Below are 21,971 nucleotides of genomic sequence, written 5' to 3'. Positions count from 1 at the left end.
ATATTTTATGCCATATTGTGAAATGGAGATAGTTTGATGAGAGGATGGCTCTTTATATACACATTCTCCTATCTGCAGGAATGGCTTTTTTTCTTTGTAGGGTAAAATGGAATGAAAATGAAGGTTGTAGCTGACTGTGACAAAAGCTTAGGCTAATTATAAGAGCCAAATAGTCAAACTTCAGTCAGTGCTGAATGCAAAATACAATGATATCATCACAGGATCTTATATTTTTATTGTCATTTGAAATTCTGATCAGCCAGGGAACTGTTGTCATTAATATAATTTTGAGAGTCGTTGATCTGCTCAGTATATTTTGAGCATCTGCCTTTTGTCAGCTAATATTTTAGACACTGAGGATACAGCAGAGCAACATAAACAAACATCCTTGTCTTCTTGGTGCTCACACTCCACTGAGGGAGACAGATAATATAACATAAACAAGTTACTGTAATGTTAGAAGGTGATAAATATCAATATTAAGAAAAAAACTAAAACAAGGAAGGGGATTAGGAAGTGTTTGAGAGTTTGCAATTTTCGATAGGGTGGTTAGAGAAGGTCTCCTGAGAAGGTGACATTTGAGTAAAGATCTAAAGGAGGTGAACGAGTGAACCATGTGGATATCTGGGGAAAGCATCTTGGGCAGAAGTCATAGCAGGTACAAAGGCCTTAAGGTTGGGATATGTCTGGCACATCCTAGGAACATTGAAGAGGTCAATTTGGCTGGAATGGAATGACCAATGGGGAAAGTATCAATTTGCTGTATTCTTTCTTGCCTCCATCCCTTCCTTCCATAGCTTGACTTTGGAAGATACCAGGAAAGGAGTCTGACTGGCTCAGTTGACCGTAGGCTAACTTTGGACTAATTACTATGGTTGAGTATATGGGATATGCTGCCAAGCTGCTTCTACTAGAAACAAATGATTTAGAGAAGAGCATATCACAGAAGATTATGGGTAGATAGAGCAATATATGTCCACTGCATCACTCAGTAAATATCTATTGATTGAATTAAAGCTTATTAATTTTTTTAAACAAAAATGTGACTCTTAGGGGATGGTGGATCCAGGAGAGAAGATTAGCGCCACACTGAAAAGAGAATTTGGTGAGGAAGCTCTCAACTCCTTACAGAAATCTGGTGCTGAAAAGAGAGAATTAGAGGAAAAGTTGCACAAGCTCTTCAGCCAGGAACATCTAGTGGTAAGAAATGAAGATTTCCAGGAAGGACTTAGTCCTGGGGATTAGTGAAAATTACTTAAAGTTCACCTGGAAATCTGGTAGATCATTTTCTGAATAAAGTGAAATACTTGTATATTTGAAATACACATTCATAAAAACAAATTAAATTGTAGCTCTTCACTGTAAATAGATTTCTACTTAAATTTTTATAGTCCAACTTTAGGCCAGTTACATCATTTACTATAATACATTTTTTCCTCTTAATTTTTCTTTAGGTGTGAGCTAATGTGACACTGAGTTCACCCATCTAACGGAAAATCTTTTCTTTTTTAAAAAGTTTGCATGAATTCAGCTTTTTTGAAAGGACATTTACATTTTAAATTATGTTATTCAGTGTTTTTCTTGTTCATAACCATTTAAGTCTCATGACTGTTTTGTTTACATACCCTTTGTGATTAAAAAAAATCACTTTATAAGGTATATGTGCACTAATAATAAAGAAAAGGGTAGATTTTCTTTTCTATTGGCTTTTCTTTGAATTGCTTTGTTTTCTTTCTAGAATTAGGATTTCTTTTTTTTTTTTTTTTTTTTTTCGGTACGCAGGCCTCTCACCGTTGTGGCCTCTCCCGCCGCGGCGCACAGGCTCCAGACGCGCAGGCTCAGCAGCCACGGCCCACGGGCCCAGCCGCCCCGCGGCATGCGGGACCCTCCCGGACGGGGCACGAACCCATGTCCTCTGCACCAGCAGGCGGACTCTCAACCACCGCGCCCCCAGGGAAGCCCCTAGAATTAGGATTTCTTAATTATTTATCTATCAATATGCTGTCTGGGTTTCAGGTCACATTTGTGTTAGATGGCTAGATCCAAATCTTTTCATGTATTAATAGCTTAAATATTAGTCTTTACTAACCTTATTTATAGATTTCTAATTAGAAGAATGTATCTTTGTATGTCTAAAACTATAATCACAGAAGTTACTAAAACAGAAAAATACTTATAGACTCTTAAAAAAAATCGTATGGCCCAAATATGACTATTCTCAAATTCTGAAATTAGAGTCTGAGGTGTTGAGGGTTTTATGAATTTTAAAGCTGCCTCAAAATGTTCTTGAGAATACTGTTCCCTGGGAAATTTATTTATTTATTTAAAAAAATATTTTATTCTTTTGATTCTATTGTAAATGGAATTGTTTTCTTAATTTCTGTTTTTTTTTAAATATTTAATTTATTTATTTGGTTGTGCTGGGTCTTAGTTGTGGCTCACGGGTTCCTTAGTTGTGGCATGTGAACTCTTAGTTGCAGCATGCATGTGGGATCTCGTTCCCTGACCAGGGATTGAACCTTGGGCCCCCTGCATTGGAAGCGTGGTCTTAACCACTGCGCCACCAGGGAAGTCCCTGTTTTCTTAATTTCATTTTCACGTCTACTTTTTTTTGGCCGAGCTGCATGGCTTGTGGGATCTTAGTTCCCCGACCAGGGATTGAACCTGAGTTCTGGCAGTGAAAGCACTGAGTCCTAACTACTGGACCATCAGGGAATTCCCTCCCTGGGAAATGTAAAACAAGCATATGGAATGCTACATTAAAGGTCCTGTAATATTTACATTTCTTTTTTTTTTTGTGATAAAAAGCACATAACGTATAATTTGCCATCTTAACCATTTTTAAGTGTACAGTTCACTAATGTTAATTAAATGTGCATTGTTTGCAACAGGATATTTCTGATTCTAATGAAGGTAGCATGCTCTTCTCTACCCATTGCTGTTCACCCTACACTTTTTTTTCGGTCTATCTCCTTTTAAAAATAGATATATAAAGGTTATGTTGATGATCCTCGAAACACTGATAATGCATGGATGGAGACAGAAGCTGTGAATTACCATGATGAAACAGGTAATTTTACTTATGTTTATTAAGCTAACTGAATTGGAGGATCCAATTTAAGTGAAGGAGACTACTGGGGCACAATTAAATCTGGACTATTTTAGCATTCTAACTCAATCAACTACTGGTTATAGGATAATATTTGTATGAAAGCAGGTTGTTTATATTAAAAGAATATGTAGAAGAAAGCTTTAAAAGTGTTACCAGTAACTAATATCCTTTAATCCATTGGTAGCATATAAAATTAAGGTTAAATTTATAGACTAAAATTATGTGCCTTAATGTTGTACAGTTGTTTGTATGACTCCATTTGTGTAAAATAAAAACAAAAGCAACTGGAGATTTGGGTAGGAAGTATGGCTGTGGTAAAGGAAATGGGATTTATATGTGTCTTAGTGTTTGAAATAATTTTATAAGAGCATGCATTATTAAAATACAAAACAATGCCAAAAAAATTCCAAGTACTGAAAAAATTTTAAATGAATGTTTTTTTTCTGGTCAATGGATTTAAAAATTTTAGAGGGTGGGTGGGAATCCGCTATCTTAAAAATTAATTATGATTTTAACATACATTGAATGGCTGGCTTCTTTTGAAACATTTTATTGCTGAATTGGATGACATTTTAAATATTTTGTTTTCATCTGTAGCAAATGAAATGAGGGTACCATGTCAGAGAACTGAATGTTCCATTCATGGCTCCTTTCTAAGTTGTATTCTTGCAGGAAAAATAGGGCCCGAGTGGATGGTCATATCCCAGGTCTCAGGCGAGTCCCTGGGACGGGCTGCTAAGTGAAGGTCCTTGGCTTCATGCGAGAAGGAATACAAGAGCAAGACGAGTGAAAGCAGATTTATTCAGGGAGATACACACTCCATAGACAGAGTGTGGGCCATCTCAGAAGGCAAGAGGCCTCAAAATATGGGACATTTAGTTTTTATGGTCTGGGTAATTTCATAGGCTAATGAGTGGGGGGATTATTCCAGCTATTTTGGGGAAAGGGTGGGGATTTCCAGGAATTGGGTCACCACCCACTTTTTTCCTTTTATGGTCGGCCTCAGAACTGTTATGGCACCTGTGGGTGTGTCATTTAGCATGCTGATGTATTACAATGAGCGTATACTGAGGCTCCAGATCTAGTGGAAGTGGAATCATCCTCCATCTTGGACCTAGTTGGTTCTAACCAGTTTATGTACTGTCTGCAATGGTTTTGTCATTCTTTTAAAGGTTTTGCCCTGTCCCCTTCCTGTCTCAGTATAACCTTGTGCAAATCACATGTTCTCTTGGACTCAGTTTTTTCCTTACAAAGTGGGCTGGAACTAGGAGATCTGTCACTTTTACATTCTTGTTGAACTTCGGAAAACTCCCAGCACCAATTTCATTACTTCCAAACAACTCTAACCAAAACAAAGTATTAGGATAATTCATCCTTGTATTGAGAACTTAAAAGAAATATTTCAGAAGGAGAAGTATGCAAATATAATTTACAAGCAGGTCTGTACAACTTAAGTACCGATAAATTTGTTAGCTATTTATTTTTGGAGTTAAAAAACAATGACTGATCCTCTAGAGGTTGATTTTATAGTGTTTGAGTTGTTCAAATCACTGTTTTCACTGTTTTATTTTCTCTCTGAACTTAAAAAAATTTTTGTGGTCTGATAATTCCAAATCTCTGCTATATCTGAGTCTGATTCTGATGTTTTGTCTCTTCAAACTGTGCTTTTTGCCTTGTAGCCTGCCTTCTAGTTTTTTTGAAAGGTGAACATGATGTATCCAGTAAAAGAGACTGAGGTCAATAGATCTTTAGTGTGAGGTCTTACGTTTAGTTGACTAGGAGTTAAGCTGTACTTATTATTTGCTGTAATTGTAGGTGTCAGAGGCTAAAATTTCCTCGGGTGTTTTTGTTTTTGTCTCTTCTGTTGTCTTTGGGTTTCTCTAGAGACTACTACTTAAATAAGGTCTGAGCCACGCAATTCTTTCAGTTACACTCCCCGTTATTTTATGGAATCCCTATTGCTGTGGGATTTGGAGGGGGTTTGTGGGGTTTTGGAGGAGAATCATAGGAGAACCCAATGATTAGGTCTTAGTTTTTCAGTGAGCCTGGGCCCCTGGGCTGTGACCTTCACTGCAGCTCTCAGCTTCTTCCTTCCACCTTCACACTCCTTAGGCGAGATAGGAAGGCTAGAGTTGGGTATTTCCCTTCCCCCAGGTTGGTTAGGACTGGTGAAATAGTTTTTCTTAAGGGCAGAATGCTCTGTCTTATTTCAGAATGGTTACTTTTCCCCTCTCCCTGCTGCAAGCAAGTGGGGACTTCTCTTGTCTTTACCCTGAGAACCTGGTGGCATTCCTGGAGGTAAAACTCCTGAAAATGTGACTCTCCCACCCCAAGACTGTGCCTCCAAGAGATTTTCTCTCTCAAGCTAGTTCACAGATCAGTTTCCAAAAATTAGTCAGTTACCTTTTAAATGTTTCTACCACTTGCTAGCTCCAGAGGTGGGATTCTGTTCCTGGTAAGTTGTGATTCTCTGTATTTGCCTGTCTCTCCAGTTTTCAGGGTGGCATTGTGCCCTGTGACCTCAGCTCTCTGATGGATCCAAAAAGAGTTGTTGATTTTCAGTTTGCTCAGATTTTTTGTGTGTGTGAAGATAGGAGTGATGACTTCCAAGCTCTTCACATGTCAGACTATAAACTTTAAACTCTTTAGAATTCTGTTTTGTGTAATTTATTAGGTGACCAGAAGGGGAGGATGCTTTTCAGACATTATTAGATCTGATAAAGAGCATGTTAGAGGACACTGTTATTTAGATAATCAGATATTTTAATTTAACTATTAGATTCAGGTTTACTTCTTAATTCTGGTTCTTCCTTGAAAATTGGATGTTGTAGTTGCTGTGAGATACACAAAGTGCTGTCATTTTTTTTTTTTTAGAAATAAATACGGTTTTTTGGGGGTTTTTTTTAGATGTTGGGGGTAGGAGTTTATTAATTTATTTACTTATTTTTGCTGTGTTGGGTCTTCATTTCTGTGCGAGGGCTTTTCTCTAGTTGTGGCAAGCGGGGACCACTCATCATCACGGTGCGCGGGCCTCTCACTATCGCGGCCTCTCTTGTTGCGGAGCACAGGCTCCAGACGCACAGGCTCAGTAGTTGTGGCTCACGGGCCTAGTTGCTCCGTGGCATATGGGATCCTCCCAGACCAGGGCTTGAACCCATGTCCCCTGCATCGGCAGGCAGATTCTCATCCACTGCGCCACCAGGGAAGCCCCAAGAGCTGTCATTTTAGCACTGGGATTTAGAAACCTGTTATACTGGAATATTCAATTGATTCTTTTCTTTTAAGAAGCAGCTTTATTATTTTATTATTTTAAAGGTAATCATTGTAAAGATAAAGGATATAGTGTTTATAATGAGTTATTTAGAAAATAGGTGACATACAGCGGAAAAAATTTTAAAGCACCAGTTATTCCATTTCCCAAAGATACCACTGTTAGCATTTTGATTTATCTTTTTCCAGATTTTATATAGCTGTTTTTAAAATAAAAATGGGCTCACACTGTACATTCTGTTTTGTTACTTGAATTTTCACTTAAAAATATATTATGGACATATTTCCATATCAATATTTATAGAATGGCTTCACTTTTAATGGGAGTGCATTGTGTAGCTGTCTTATCATTTATTTAATAATCTGTGCCCTCTAGATGGAAAGTTCGGTTATGTCCCTTTTTCTCTTTTTGGTTATAAATAATGTTGCCTTGAATACTTCAGTAGCCTTGTCTTTTTATTTCCTTAGGATAAGTCCTTTGAAGCGGAACTGCTGGGTTGTTTATTGTATCCCCAGTGCCTAGTACAGAGTCTGGTGCATAAGAGGCACTCTGATATTTTTTGAATGAATGCTCATCAAAGAGCGTTTGCTTTTTAAAAGCTCTTGATAAACATTGCCGAATTGTCCTACAGAAATATGCCATTTAGATTGTCAACAGTGATCGAAAGCATTTATTTTTAATTTTTGATAATTATAAATATTTTAATAAATATATTTATATGTATTTATAAATATAACTCTAAATATTTTTTGAATTTTATTTTATTTATTTTTTATACAGCAGGTTCTTATTAGTTCTCTATTTTACACATATTAGTGTATATATGTCAATCCCAATTTCCCAGTTCATCCCACCACCACCTCATCCCCTCACTAAATATTTTATTTTATGGTTTCTGGTTTGGTGTCATGCTTGGAAAAGTCCACTTACCTTAAGACTCTAAAGTGAGTCATCAATAATTGTTTTCTTTCATTTTTTTTAACATTTAAATCTGTAATCCTGGAATTTTGATGTGAGTTTTCATGTTTATTTAATGTGAACTCTCTTTTTCTTTTTTTAAGGGTAATATTTTTACTTTTTAAAGAGAAAAGCTTTCTTACTGGTACCGTCACTTAAAATTTAGGAACTTAGTTAAAATTTGGGCATTTGGGAAATTTGGAATATTCTAGTTTTTAATTCACTTGGCCACTTAATATAATGATGATTTAAGATTATTATAGTAACAATACTTAAAGATACAGAATTATGCTGAAAAAGAAATGAATAAATTACTTTTTCTTGATGATGTTTTTCTTTGGTAACCAGGTGAGATAATGGATAACCTTACCTTAGAAGCTGGAGATGATGCTGGAAAAGTGAAATGGGTGGACATCAGTGATAAACTCAAGCTTTATGCTAGTCACTCTCAATTCATCAAACTTGTGGCAGAGAAACGAGATGCCCACTGGAGTGAGGACTCTGAAACTGACTGCCATGGGTTATAGCTCACAATCTCCATGTAAACCAAATGGCAACAAAGGAACATGTACTGAAAAGAAGGCAGCATCACAGAACTCATATATAAAAAGGGCAGGGTAAATCACTTGGAAATTATTTTATTCACTTTCAAAATGATTTGCATTTAGAAGGTTTTGCATCAGAATAAAATTAGCAAATATGGTGAAACAACACAGAATTTTCTGCTTTCCAGTCAAAAGAGGTATAAATAATCATATTTTGTATGCATTTTATTTAAGCATGGCTTAAACCAAATTTAACAACTGATGCTCTTTGAAGAATCAGAATCTAAATAAAGGTAAATTTCTGTTCAGCCATAACTTCTGCTTTCCATGTAGTTCTTGTTTGTCATTTTTTTTATCCCATTGATCTTCTGAGGTCTGAAGGATGTTCCTGTCACATCAAGCTTCTTTCAGAATAGCACCAATCACCATTGTTTAATCTGATTTATCTTTAAATTATTTGCTTTGCATTTTGCTTCACATGATCTTGTTGAAGCTGCTTTCAAAAGTGGAAGCCTAATGTATTCCTGCCTTTAGAGTTGTAAGTTTTATAAGGAAATTTCAGTCACTCTTAGTTGGGAAAGGTCAAGATCAGCGAACAAGAGCTCATGTTCTCATTTCCAAGAATTCTGAATTAAAAAAATGTGTGCAGGAAATTAGTAATTTAAATTGCTATATGCATTTCACTCTACTGTAACTGTATGTGCCATAAATGAATTAAAAATAGATGTTCAGAAAGGAACTGAAATCAGCGACAGAGGAGGTCTTTGGGAGTTTTGGTGTTTTTTGTTAGGAAGAGATTGTTAAAGACTGACATAGGGTTTTGAGAGACTCACTATTAACATTGTAATTCCCAGAGGAAAGGAAGGAGTTGGTGTTCCACGTGTTCTTGGAAGCAGGGAAGAGGAAAGAAAATAACACTGCCTTGTCGCATGTGTGTCACATTCTGGCCAAGATACCCATGGGGAAAGTCTCATGATACTAATTCCTGTCCGCCTGAGGCAGGGACTGTCATAATTCCATCTTCATTCCAGTTGGGCTACAGGTGGGGCACCTGAAGACAAGGAGGGTTAGGGGATAGAGACATGGTTGTTTCCTTCAGATATTTGCAAAGAGTATTAGGCTTACTCTGTAGCTAGAGGAGAGAACTAGGGCTAAAGGTAAATCCATCGAAAAGGTGTTGTTTGTTTTTTGTTTTCTCTCCCACCAACCTTGAGTTAGTGTCAAAACTCCTTTGGGGTAAATTTGAACTGAACTGACAGGAGGCTTTTTTCCCCTTAGTGTGACTATAAGTTTTGCTGAGAAACATTAGAATGTGTTGCTGAGAAACATTCGAATGTTTGACTACAGGATAATGCCTCAAACCTCTCTGGAAGAGTTACAAGGTTTATGTGCAGTATTAATTTTCTAAAATCCATAAAATCCTGGTCCTTGGGTACATAACAAGGGACTTGTACTTGACGAGAATGATCTGCTGGGCTTCCCTGGTGGCGCAGTGGTTGAGAGTCCGCCTGCCGATGCAGGGGACGCGGATTCGTGCCCTGGTCTGGGAAGATCCCACGTGCCGCGGAGCGGCTGGGCCCGTTAGCCATGACCGCTGAGCCTGCACGTCCGGAGCCTGTGCTCCGCAACGGGAGAGGCCACAACAGTGAGAGGCCCGTGTACAGCAAAAATAAATAAATACATAACAAATATACATACATACATACATACATACTGTATATAATTTTAATTGACATTAATTCAGATATTTTTTAAAGGGATATACCTTTTTGGTCTCTCTCTTTTGTATATATTTTATTTTATTTTATTTATTAATTTTTAAAAAAATTTTTTAAAATTAGTTTCTGCTTTATAACAAAGTGAATCAGTCATACATATACATCTGTTCCCACATCCCTTCCCTCATGCATCTCCCTCCCTCCCACCCTCCCCATCCCACCCCTCCAGGCGGTCACAAAGCACCGAGCTGATCTCCCTGTGCTATGCGGCTGCTTCCCACTATCTATCTACCTTACGTTTGGTAGTGTATATATGTCCATGCCTCTCTTTCGCTTTGTCACAGCTTACCCTTCCCCCTCCCCATATCCTCAAGTCCATTCTCAAGTAGGTCTGTGTCTTTATGCCTGTTTTACCCCTAGGTTCTTCATGACATTTTTTTTTTAATTCCATATATATGTGTTAGCATACGGTATTTGTCTTTCTCTTTCTGACTTACTTCACTCTGTATGACAGACTCTAGGTCTATCCACCTCATTACAAATAGCTCAGTTTCGTTTCTTTTTATGGCTGAGTAATATTCCATTGTATATATGTGCCACATCTTTATCCATTCATCCGATGATGGACACTTAGGTTGTTTCTATCTCCGGGCTATTGTGAATAGAGCTGCAATGAACATTTTGGTACATGTCTCTTTTTGAATTATGGTTTTCTCAGGGTATATGCCTAGTAGTGGGATTGCTGGATCATATGGTAGTTCTATTTTTAGTTTTTTAAGGAACCTCCATAGTGTTCTCCATAGTGGCTGTACCAATTCACATTCCCACCAGCAGTGCAAGAGTGTTCCCTTTTCTCCACACCCTCTCCAGCATTTATTGTTTCTAGATTTCTTGATGATGGCCATTCTGACTGGTGTGAGATGATATCTCATTGTAGTTTTGATTTGCATTTCTCTAATGATTAATGATGTTGAGCATTCTTTCATGTGTTTGTTGGCAGTCTGTATATCTTCTTTGGAGAAATGCCTGTTTAAGTCTTCTGCCCATTTTTGGATTGGGTTGTTTGTTATTTTGCTATTGAGCTGCATGAGCTGTTTATAAATTTTGGAGATTAATCCTTTGTCAGTTGCTTCATTTGCAAATATTTTCTCCCATTCTGAGGGTTGTCTTTTGGTCTTGTTTATGGTTTCCTTTGCTGTGCAAAAGCTTTGAAGTTTCATTAGGCCCCATTTGTTTATCTTTGTTTTTATTTCCATTTCTCTAGGAGGTGGGTCCAAAAGGATCTTGCTGTGATTTATGTCATAGAGTGTTCTGCCTATGTTTTCCTCTAAGAGTTTGATAGTTTCTGGCCTTCCATTTAGGTCTTTAATCCATTTTGAGCTTATTTTTGTGTATGGTGTTAGGGAATGATCTAATCTCATACTTTTACATGTCCCTGTCCAGTTTTCCCAGCACCACTTATTGAAGAGGCTGTCCTTTCTCCACTGTACATTCCTGCCTCCTTTATCAAAGATAAGTTGACCATATGTGCGTGGGTTTATCTCTGGGCTTTCTATCCTGTTCCATTGATCTATCTGTATATATTTTAGATGAAAGCAAACTTGGGTGAGAATCAAAGCAGAAGTCTCAAGGTTTGTAGCCTTTCCATCAAGAGAGCTGATGCTTTTGTGTTAAGGAGACTTGTTGCCTTGCCTTGAGATTAGAGCATTTCTAGATTTGGTAGTTTCACAGCAGGCTTTTCTCACTGTTTGCTATGAATTGTCCGTAAGACAAAAATAAGCTTGAGGTAAAATTTACTGTTTGAAATTTCTTAACCTAATTTCTGTAAACTGAAATTTTGTCAAATGCTATGGGCATTATGAAAAGAATACATTTTTAGACCTGCAGAAATTCTGATCTAAAGATTTTGGAGGAGGGACTTCCCTGGTGGTCCAGTGGTTAAGACCACGCTTCTAATGCAGGGGGCGCAGGTTTGATCCCTGGTCAGGGAACTAAGATCCCACATGCTGCATGGTGCAGCCAGAAAAAAAAAAGATCTTGGAGGAAATCGAATTTATAACTCATGAGCTTTAATTTGGGTAAATCACTTAGGTTCCATTCTGCCATATGGTTTTATGGTTCAGAAGAATTATTCTTACCTTTTCTGAGATTAAATATCACTTGCTTTTATCAATATAACCATAGCAAAAAAGTTTTACCCCAAAGAAGCCCTAAATATTAAAAAAAATTAATAAGATGCTATCTTCAGTCCATTAGGTAGATTTGTAGTTTATAATAGCTTAAAAATTGTGGACTTACCCCAAGTTGGTTCAAAACAGAAATGATTAACTGTGAAAGAAGAAAAACCAAGGATCAGTGGTATTAATGGGTTTACCTTTAGCTTATTTTTACCTTAGTACATACATAAGCTAAAATACTTTCTATATGAAAATCTTTTTTTTGTCTTGTTTTTTTTTTAATAAAGGTGTCACATTTTATTTATTTATTTATTTATTATCTTTGGCTGTGTTGGGTCTTCGTTTCTGTGCGAGGGCTTTCTCTAGTTGCGGCGAGTGGGGTCCACTCTTCATCGCGGTACGCGGGCCTCTCACTGTTGCGGCCTCTCGTTGCGGAGCACAGGCTCCAGACACACAGGCTCAGTGGTTGTGGCTCATGGGTCCAGTTGCTCTGTGGCATGTGGGATCTTCCCAGACCAAGGCTCGAACCCGTGTCCCCTTTATTGGCAGGCAGATTCTCAACCACTGTGCCACCAGGGAAGCCCCCTTTGTTTTTATTGAAAAATTAATTTCATTTTTACTGCTTTGTGTTTTATTTACATGAGGTAAGATTTTTAAATGAATATGCAATATTTAGATTTAAATTACCTTAATTCACAGAAATATTTTCTTGTAACTGCCTTGTAACGGTATTCACTATATCTGAAATATAGAAAATTGATGTGAATGGTTGAGAAACTCACTGTAAACACTTCCATACAAGTGCTATCTTTCTTAAATTATGTGAATTCCCTCTGTGAATGATACTTGAACCAAAATTTTAGGACAGCTATGACTTTGCTTCGAGGGTTTGCTTACACAAGCAATTTCACTGGTTAAGTATTGTATTATAGCTTTCATGTGGTCCTGTTTTAAGAAACTGGCGGCTTGCTCAAGGAATTGACCACTATGTCAAAAAGGTGAATCCCTCTCTTTGTAGAGCTGTCCATCCCAGCGTGTATGCAAGAATATGTAAGCTAAACACTGTCCTGCTTGTTCTTAGGCAAGAACAATTGCCCGGAGGTAGCATTTGTTCCCTTAGGGTGTGTTTTCCTGCTTCTTGGTTTAACCACAATCACTGGGAGAAAAAAATTCTTATCACTATGAAGATATGGCAGTTCTATAGGTTATTCTGTCAGGATCCTTTCTGGATGGCTTGTGGCCAATAGCACTTTCAATAAAGTTCAGAAAAATAAAGTATAAATAGGTATTAAGTATTCAGATTTGGTAATTTGAATGAGTCATATGTCTGAGGAGTCAATATTTTCACTGGAAGAGACTTTGGAGGTAAATTAATACATATACCCAAGGTCACAGAGCTAATTTAATTTTAAAGGTGAGCTTACAATTTAGGCTTTCCCACCACAGGCCAGGGCTCTTTTAGCCCTGTTTTGATGTAAAGATGAATTTGCTAATTTTGTAATCATCAATAATTAATTATTGATGGGAATTTCCTAAAACATTTTTAGAATATATATTCATATTCATATATATAATACATTCTAATTAAAAGATGCTAGAATTTTTACAATTTGTCATTTGGAAATGGACTATAGAATCTCTTAAACAGTGGATTGTGGGAAGAACACTAGCTATTTGAACTTGACTTAGGTTTTTTTTTTTTGACTCTGGTTCTTATTTAGTTTGACCTTAAAGTTTCTGGCACACTTAAATATTCTTCAAGGTGATTGACTTTAAATAATCTGTAGTGAAGAATCCTGAAAATTTTTACCTCAGTCACGCAATGGTTTAGGCCTAACTTTTTGACATTTTTACGAATACTGCAGGTCTCTGAGATACCATCAACTGTAAAGTGTACCATTTAGTTAATGATGAATCTTAAAGAAAAAGGAGATTCTAGGTTAAATGCACCTGTTGTGAGATGTATCTTGATTTCAGAAAATGTTTAAGTGTGAAAAGTATATGGGAAATGAAATTTTTAGTGTTCTCTTTTGTAACTCCCTTCAAGTATTCCTCCTGTGTTTTTATAAACTAATATTCTGAATAACATATATCAATAAAGGGCCTTGTTAAATAGTTGGATTTGTGCAGTTCAGTAAAAAAAATTATCTGTTGGGATTTAGATTTGATAATCTTTAATGGTTTATGCATTTTTGCTAGTGCTTCATTAGTGAAGAAATAAACTAGTCTATTTCATCTCTGCTAAAGTAATTTATTCTGTAACTCTTAAGTCTTTTAAGACTCTTCACCTTCATCCTTATCAATGATAGAAGATGTTGTTTTGTCAATTTATAGTTTGGATGAGTTGAATAAATGAATGTAGAACTGTTTGCATGTATCGAGTTAGTTTTTTTGGCTTTGAATTTAACAGCTATTCTTAATTTTGTTTCCAAATGAATTGCACTAATAAATACAGTAATTTTTCTGATGAACTGGCTCATCTTAAATGGAGTATCGAATGTAATATTTTTATAAACTTTATAGATCAACAGAGCAGTATTTACCTCTTTAAGATCATTAAGTGTCAGGACCTAGAAAAAAGGAAAGACAATCAAATAATCAAGGAGTTGTAACGCAGTATTTTATCTATCTTTTCTATGTTATATATTTTCTGTTAGCTTGATTAATGAAAACATGCTTTTTAGAATTCTTAGCATTTATAACATTACATCAGTAAGATTCACATTCGCTAATATTTTAAGTACCCCTCCACCCTTTAGTACCCACCCACCCCCTTCAAACCTACTATCTCAGGAAACACGAGTCCACATTTCTGTGTGTGTGTGTGTGTGTGTGGACTCCAAACGTAGCAGGGACTTCTTGGAAAGATAATTAAACTTATGCTTACGAGGTTGGAAAAAAAGACTGTACCTGGGAATCCCCCCCCCCTTTTTTTTTCTGGCTGCACCACATGGCTTGCGGGATCTTAGTTCCCTGACCAAGGATCAAACCCGGGCCCGGCAGTGAAAGCCACTGGACCGCCAGGGAATTCCCAGGGATCACTTCTTTATGAAAAAAAACTTTAATAATATCATCTCCTATGATTGTAACCGAAGTATCATTTAAAAATTTAGAATTAATATGCTATGTTACACACAATTTATTTTTTTGCTTGTGACTGAGTCAGTCTTGTTCTATGTAATTTCCCCTCATTTACTAAAATCCTGTCAAAAGTAAAATTCAAATAATCCTTTTATACCTTGATCATAACCTTAAATCTAGTTCAAAGACTTCTAGGACAGATTCCATTTCAGTAAGAATGAATTTTCCCCCCATTAATAGCAAATATAAGTACAAAATTTTAGAGGTGAAATGGACTTCATAAATCATTCATTTTCACTATTTTATATTCTAAAGGAAAGTAAGACACAAAGGAGTTTAAGATTACTCCAAAGTATTAAATGACAGAGTTTGCATCCCCAGATTATTTGACTTCAAATGCTTTTCTACTGGTCTCCTGGGTTCCCTCCACATGATCAAGGAAAGTTTCAGGTCTCAGGTTTTAAGGATATATGAGATTTTTACATTAAATGACTCAAATCAGACAAAATATCAATCACTAATTGTCCCCAAAGGAGAATAATAACCATTATTTTTGGTATCAACTTCCTTTCCAAATAAATCTAAAGAATTTTCAAGTGTTTGTTTTGTATTCATTTAAATACTTTCTTAAGGGAAACTTTAAGTATAATTACCTGATTTGGATTATTAGGAAATGGAAAAGGAATTGGAATCTACAAAAAGGAGGAAAAAAGTGAATTGTGAATAAAATAAGGTGGTACATTTTGTTTTAGCTTTCTCGTATATTCATTTATCCATCCCTCCATCCATCCATCCCTCCATCCATCAGTATTTATTGAGCAATTACGTGCTCTCAGGGAGTTCACCTTCTAGTTGTTGGAGATTAGATTCTAGTGAATTTCAAATCATGTTTTTCTTTCACGAAGTATGTTTATTTTGCTTAATTAGTCAAACCTAAAGCCTAGGAATCTGTCTTATGTGTTGATAGTTCTTGCAAATCCTTCAGTTTTTCTACAGTAAGCCATCTTTGCCTGATTTTTAATACTATTCTGCCATCTGGTGGAAGGAAGAGCTTCTGTTTCATATACTAGTGATTCTTTTTATTGCCACAAAAATTTACATAATTTTAAGCACAAGACGTTAGTAGCAATCCCTAAATTCTAATTATAAACCAAGACTCCAGAATTTTGCGTTAATTTACAAATTAATGCAAAATCCTAATCTTATGATTTCAGAGAAAGAAAAGAACCAACGCACCTAACCCTGACTAGAACCAAAATAATTAGCCATTAATTATCAATGCAAGAACTTAGAAATGTAGTGTCTAACAGTCAGTTAGGCCATGTGAAAACATTAAAGGGAAAGAATGTTCCATTGAGGACTGTAACTTTAGTGACAATTTCTAACAGACTACTTAAAGTTGAGAAGTAAACAGTTAGAAATTAAATCTAAGCAAAGGGAAGGTGTTCTGTTACATTTAGAGATAAAAACAAAAACTATGCAAAATTGTGTTCATATTTTAAAACTTTTAGATGATAGACAAGAAGTTAAACAAGATGCTCTTTTAAAATGTGTATGAACTTTTCAAAACATCATTGCCTAAATACTGTTTATTTCACATGTCCCAACCTGTGTGGCAGCCTCATTGCCCTGGTCATTCTTTCCCCAAGTTGCCATGTCCTTCTCAGCACTTGCTGTTCCCTCTGCCTGGAATGCCCCTCCCACTTCTCATGACCTGGCTCGACTACCCCTCCTCTGTTATGAACTCTTTGACACATAGCCTAAGTCAGCTGGTTTTGTATTTGCATCTAGAAGCACTTACCAAATTACATGGTTTTTTCATTTCTAAATCTCTCTTCCTCATCAGATTGTGAACTTACTTATACTTCTTGTTTTTCCAGCACTCACTGTATACCCCGTTATTTGGTAGACGCTCAGTAAATATTAACCAAATGAATGCTGTCTGTACCAAAAAGGTAACTCTATTATGTATTTAGCATTGTTCTGGCCTTTATTTAAAAGATATTATATGAATTCAGATATTAGGAGAGACTGGAGAGGGTACGAGAAGAGCAAAATAATTATATTGTTTGACCTGTGGAAAAAAGCTGGAGAGCTGGGGAAAAAACATTAGAGAAAAGAAAACAGCATGGCTATTTACAAAAAGGAAAAGAACAGGTAATATAGAAAAAGGTTAGCATTCCCTTCGTGAAGAGTAACTAAGCTCATCATGGTCGGGGTAATTCAGTGTAAACATCTTTTTGATAGCAAGTGTAGAGAGACATTGGAAGAAGTCACTGAAGTTTTAGAGGGAAATTTGCTACACTCCTTTGTCGCACTTCACCACAAGCTATGCAGGGAGGGTAGTGTGAATAGCTGATGCCTGGTGGCCTCTTGTATTTCTGTGTCAAAATTTGGAAAATGTTACAACCATCATCCAACTAATAAATACTTTTTGCAATTTGAGATTCCCCAAACCCATGCTTACCAGGGGCAATTGTGGAGGTGGGAGAAATGGGATCTGAGGAAAAAATGGTGGGTACCCTTGTGGAGGGTAAAAGTTAAATCTCTATAATAAGAAACATGATGTCAGTCATTCCAAACATTTGAAAACTTTTAAAATGATGAACATGTCATTTGAAAATACAACCGGAAGTTGACCTGACCACTGGAACTTCCTCCAGACTGTTCAAGCTTGTAAAACAATAACAGCAACAAGGTAAAGCAACATATGGCAATACGTTATTCATTACAAAGAGATTTTATTCCAAATGAGAATAGGTAACAAGCCACTACTGAGCTTTATACTCCTCAGTGATGTAGCTGTCCTTCTGGAATAAAAAGCAGTTGAGTCTAAAAGGGAAAAGTTGAATCAATTTTGTCCAGTGATTTAGAACTTGTACTTCTTACCTTTAAACTTATTTCCAAAGAATGTTTTCTCTTTTTTTTTTACATTTTGTAAGATTAATTACATATTGCATGTCTCTTCATCTTCAAATCAACAGTGTTCTCAGTTTAATTCTCAGCATTTATCAGTTCAAAGTGGAGAGAGTATGGAAGTGTAAATTTAAAGTTTGTATCCCCAAATACAGATTTTGAAAGCTCCCTCACTTCTTTGAAGGCTCCTTTGTTACAAAATGTTTAGGGGACAGGTGTTCCTGCCTACTAGGTACCCTACCTAGTCAGACTATAGTAAGCAGAGCTTAAACTCATAGATCTCATTCGTACAGATGGGGACGCATGTCTATAATCAAGATGAGATGGTTTGGGGTAAGGGTATTGTAAACGAAACTCAATTCAAACTGCTGAATTAAGACTTAGGTCACTGTGGAATAGTTGCTCTATATTGCTAAGTTTATTTGAGAGCTTCCTACCTTCCAGTTAGGACTCTTAAGTGAGTTAGATGCATTTTTATCATCCTTGCACAATTCTGAGGTAGTTCTTACAACTCATTTTACAGTCTGGGAAGCCATGGGTTAGTTCCTCACTGAAGGTCATGCAGCTTGCAAAGAGCATGTAGAGCTGGAATTTGTGCTAAGAGCATGTAGAGCTGGGATTTGTAAAGGCCATGATGAGCTTAGTTACTCTTCATGAAGGGAATGCTAACCTTTTTCTATATTACCTGTTCTTTTCCTTTTTGTAAATAGCCTTGCTGTTTTCTTTTCTCTAATGTTTTTTCCCCAGCTCTCCAGCTTTTTTCCACAGGTCAAACAATATAATTATTTTGCTCTTCTCGTACCCTCTCCAGTCTCTCCTAATATCTGAATTCTTATAATATCTTTTTAATAAAGGCCAGACCCTTGGGCTGAAGAAGAGTGGTAAATTGCTGGTTCTACATCTTTCCTGGAGTCCACTTTCCTCTTCTGTGAAATGAAAAGATAAAGGTAATGCTTTCTACCCCAGAAATACGATGTCTCTAGAATGGAAATGGAGTGGAAAACTGAGGAACAGTACTCACAGCGATGGGCAGAGCAGTGGCAGTTATCAAAAGGCCAGCAAGGATAAGAAATTTCATTCTGAAGGAAGAGTCTGGAATTGAAGGGTTAGGAGATCATTTTTAGTTTTTTCTAAGTCTTATTCCCACTATTAATAGACTGTTTAGTTAGAGGTGTTGAATAGTGGTCAGACTAAATTCTGTCTCTAGATCCAGGTTTTGTAAACCTACATCAGTGCTTTAAAAACAGTGTTTAGGGACTTCCCTGGTGGTCCAGTAATTAAGACTCTGCGCTCCCAATGCATGGGGCCCGGGGTTTGATCCCTGGTCAGGGAACTAGATCCCACATGCATGCCGCAACTAAGAGTTCCCATGCTGCAACTAAAGATCCTGCATGCTGCAACGAAGATCCCATGTGCCACAACTACAGAAAAATAAAAAAGATCCCACATGCCGCCGTGAAGATCCCGCATGCAGCAACGAAGATCTCGTGTGCCACGACTAAGACCCAGTGCAGCCAAATAAATTAAAAAATGAATAAATAAATAAATATTTTTTTAAAAAACCACCTGTCTTTAGACAAGACATGCATTCTGTGACTCATAACATTGCATATACTTACTACTCTTCCTTGTAATCTCACGGTTCAACTTGTACTGTTTGGTCCCTGAAGTTATTTGAACTTGTGATCTCTACCCACAAATCTTCAAACACCAATGTCGTATCATACTTAGGATCGGAGATATAACACCACTGGCTCAAGTGAGATTTCTTATGTAATAGACAAATAAATCCACCTTGAGCTTCTACCCCCCATGAGATCTACCAGGTCTTCGCATGGTCTGGATGCTGTTACTGACAATTGCAATTTCTCAAGAAGGAAATGATATAGGAAAAATCTTGAAAGACATAAAAATGGTAGAGAATAAACACAATATGAATAAATTCAATGAAGCAAATCAATGTGATCTTTACTGGCCAGCTGATTCTGAAAGCAAAGCTTTATATGGCCTTAAATTACATTTAATTCAAATTAACTTACCTTAGGAGTTTCAAACTAAATCACTGCACTCTGGAATTGAATATTGGGAGAAAAATCAATTTCATCATATTCCTATTAAGACTTGTCTCCATCATCTGAAGAAAGTCATATCCCTTTATGTCACTCTTCAACTATTTTATACATCTGTATTTGAAATTCAACTCTGATTTATCTTCATGCTATTTCATTTTGCCTGAAATTAGGCAGCTTATCTCCCTTTCCCTTTTTCATGTTTCTTATTTGTATTTTTCTTCCTTCTGGATTCAAACCCTTTTCTTTATTTCTTCCTTTGATAAGTGGACCTATTCATTAAATTATCCAAAACAATATTTTTACCTAGTGCGATAGAATCAGCCCAAATTATACTGTCTTTTCAATTACCTTTGCTTCAAATGGTCCTTGGGCAACAAATTCAAACAAAGAGCAATGTGATCTAGAATCTCTATGCCCATCTCGTATTTAAGCGATATTACTAATGCCTTTGTCCTCATGGGTAATATGAGTCACAGAATTTGAAGCAAAATTGAATAATTGGTTTTAGACTAGGAACACCAACTTCTAAAGTATTTCAGTTACACAGAGATAGGCTTAAAGACCGATTACTGAGAAATAACTTCATCTCCTTGGTTGGGATTAGAGTAATGTCTTTACCGCAAACAACTCACAATTAAAAGTTATGACCACTAAGAATATTAAAGTGCTTTTACAATATATCATCCAGCACAGCTATACATGTGGAAGCCTTAACTAATAGAAAAATTTAAGGTTCTAAAACTTTCTATTATTAAATAATATTTTTATTTCAAAATGAAATTTATTTTCAAATAAAACATTTTTAGTGAATAGGTAGTGTCCTCAGCATTAAAATCACTTTTCACTATTCCAAAACACTTAAAGTATTTAAAACATTAAACATAGTAATTTAGGTTTAATTAATGCCTCCAAATTTAATTTCACTATTCTGAACAAATGTGCAATTAGAAACGTGGTTTCGAATTAGTTAGGACCTCCCATGACATTTCTTTGCAGGTACACGTAAAAACATTCTGAATTTTGGAATAATTCCTAAAATTATTTCTGTAGTTGTAAGAAATTATAAATAATGCTTAATTAGATTTTAAATAATCAAATTGAACTTTTAATTATTTAGACATGATCTGGTGTGATGTGGTCTGGTTAAGAACAAGTGACTTGGGCTTCCTTGTGGCGCAGTGGTTGAGAGTCCGCCTGCCGATGCAGGGGACGCGGGTTCTTGCCCCGGTCTGGGAAGATCCCACATGCCGCGGAGTGGCTGGGCCCGTGAGCCATGGCCACTGAGCCTGAGCGTCCGGAGCCTGTGCTCCGCAAGGGGAGAGGCCACAACAGTGAGAGGCCCGCGTACCGCAAAAAAAAAAAAAAAAAAAAAGAACAATTGACTCACTGAGCTAAGAAAAGACAATACAGTATGAAAGATAAAATATAATTTTGAAATTAATCAGAGATTATTCTGATAAAAAACAAACTCTTGGGCTTCCCTGGTGGCGCAGTGGTTGAGAATCTGCCTGCCAATGCAGGGGACACAGGTTCGAGCCCTGGTCTGGGAAGATCCCACATGCTGTGGAGCAACTGGGCCCGTGAGCCACAGCTACTGAGCGTGCGCATCTGGAGCCTGCACTCCACAACAAGAGAGGCTGCAACAGTGAGAGGCCCGCGTACCGTGATGAAGAGTGGCCCCCACTCGCCACAACTAGAGAAAGCCCTCGCACAGAAATGAAGACCCAACACAGCCAAAAATAAATAAATAAATTTATAAAAGGGGATCAATTAAATAAATTATAAAAAAAACAAAAAAAACAAAAAAAACAAACTCTTCCATAAGTGTCCTTCAGATAAAATTCCTAGAGGCATATTCTTTAAGTGACTATCACAGATAAGCCTCTCAGGAACAACAAATTTTTAATTAGTTGAAAGAAAGACAATTGCACTGATATATTCCATTTCAGATAGGAAAATATGTGGGGACTTCCCTGGCAGTCAAATGGTTTAGGACTCTGCACTTCTGCTGCAGGGGGCAAGGGTTCGATCCCTGGTTGGGGAACTAATTTCCCACATGCATTGTGGTGGTGTGGCCAAAAAAATAAAAGTGACCAAAGAAAGACACAAATTTTCTCTTATG

At 36.7% G+C, this 21,971-nt stretch overlaps 2 protein-coding genes across 3 annotated transcripts in view; one reads left to right on the top strand and one right to left on the bottom strand.

Moving 5' to 3' along the window:
* The window catches only part of NUDT9 (nudix hydrolase 9), a gene marked incomplete at its 5' end in the record, with an annotated part of 29,618 nt that extends 21,451 nt beyond the window's left edge, over positions 1-8,167 (top strand). For both annotated transcript variants that reach the window (XM_079700145.1, XM_079700144.1), the window contains 3 exons: positions 1,054-1,200; positions 2,986-3,070; positions 7,689-8,167. In XM_079700145.1, the coding sequence (XP_079556271.1) occupies positions 1,054-1,200; positions 2,986-3,070; positions 7,689-7,867 (411 nt within the window). In that variant the 3' untranslated portion in view covers positions 7,868-8,167. The remainder of the gene's footprint in view (positions 1-1,053; positions 1,201-2,985; positions 3,071-7,688) is intronic.
* A 6,991-nt stretch (positions 8,168-15,158) lies between these two features.
* SCPPPQ1 (secretory calcium-binding phosphoprotein proline-glutamine rich 1) lies at positions 15,159-18,855 on the bottom strand (the record flags this gene model as incomplete). Its single annotated transcript, XM_079710262.1, has 5 exons — positions 15,159-15,170; positions 15,515-15,553; positions 17,329-17,409; positions 17,502-17,534; positions 18,799-18,855. 5 exons carry the CDS (start codon positions 18,853-18,855, stop codon positions 15,159-15,161), a joined length of 222 nt encoding a protein of 73 aa, XP_079566388.1.
* Positions 18,856-21,971: the final 3,116 nt, after the last annotated feature.

This window comes from Hyperoodon ampullatus (assembly GCF_949752795.1).
Source record: "Hyperoodon ampullatus genome assembly, chromosome: 1".
NCBI lineage: Eukaryota > Metazoa > Chordata > Mammalia > Artiodactyla > Ziphiidae > Hyperoodon > Hyperoodon ampullatus.
Note: the sequence above shows the minus strand (reverse complement) of the source record. Positions and strands in the feature narration are given on the sequence as shown.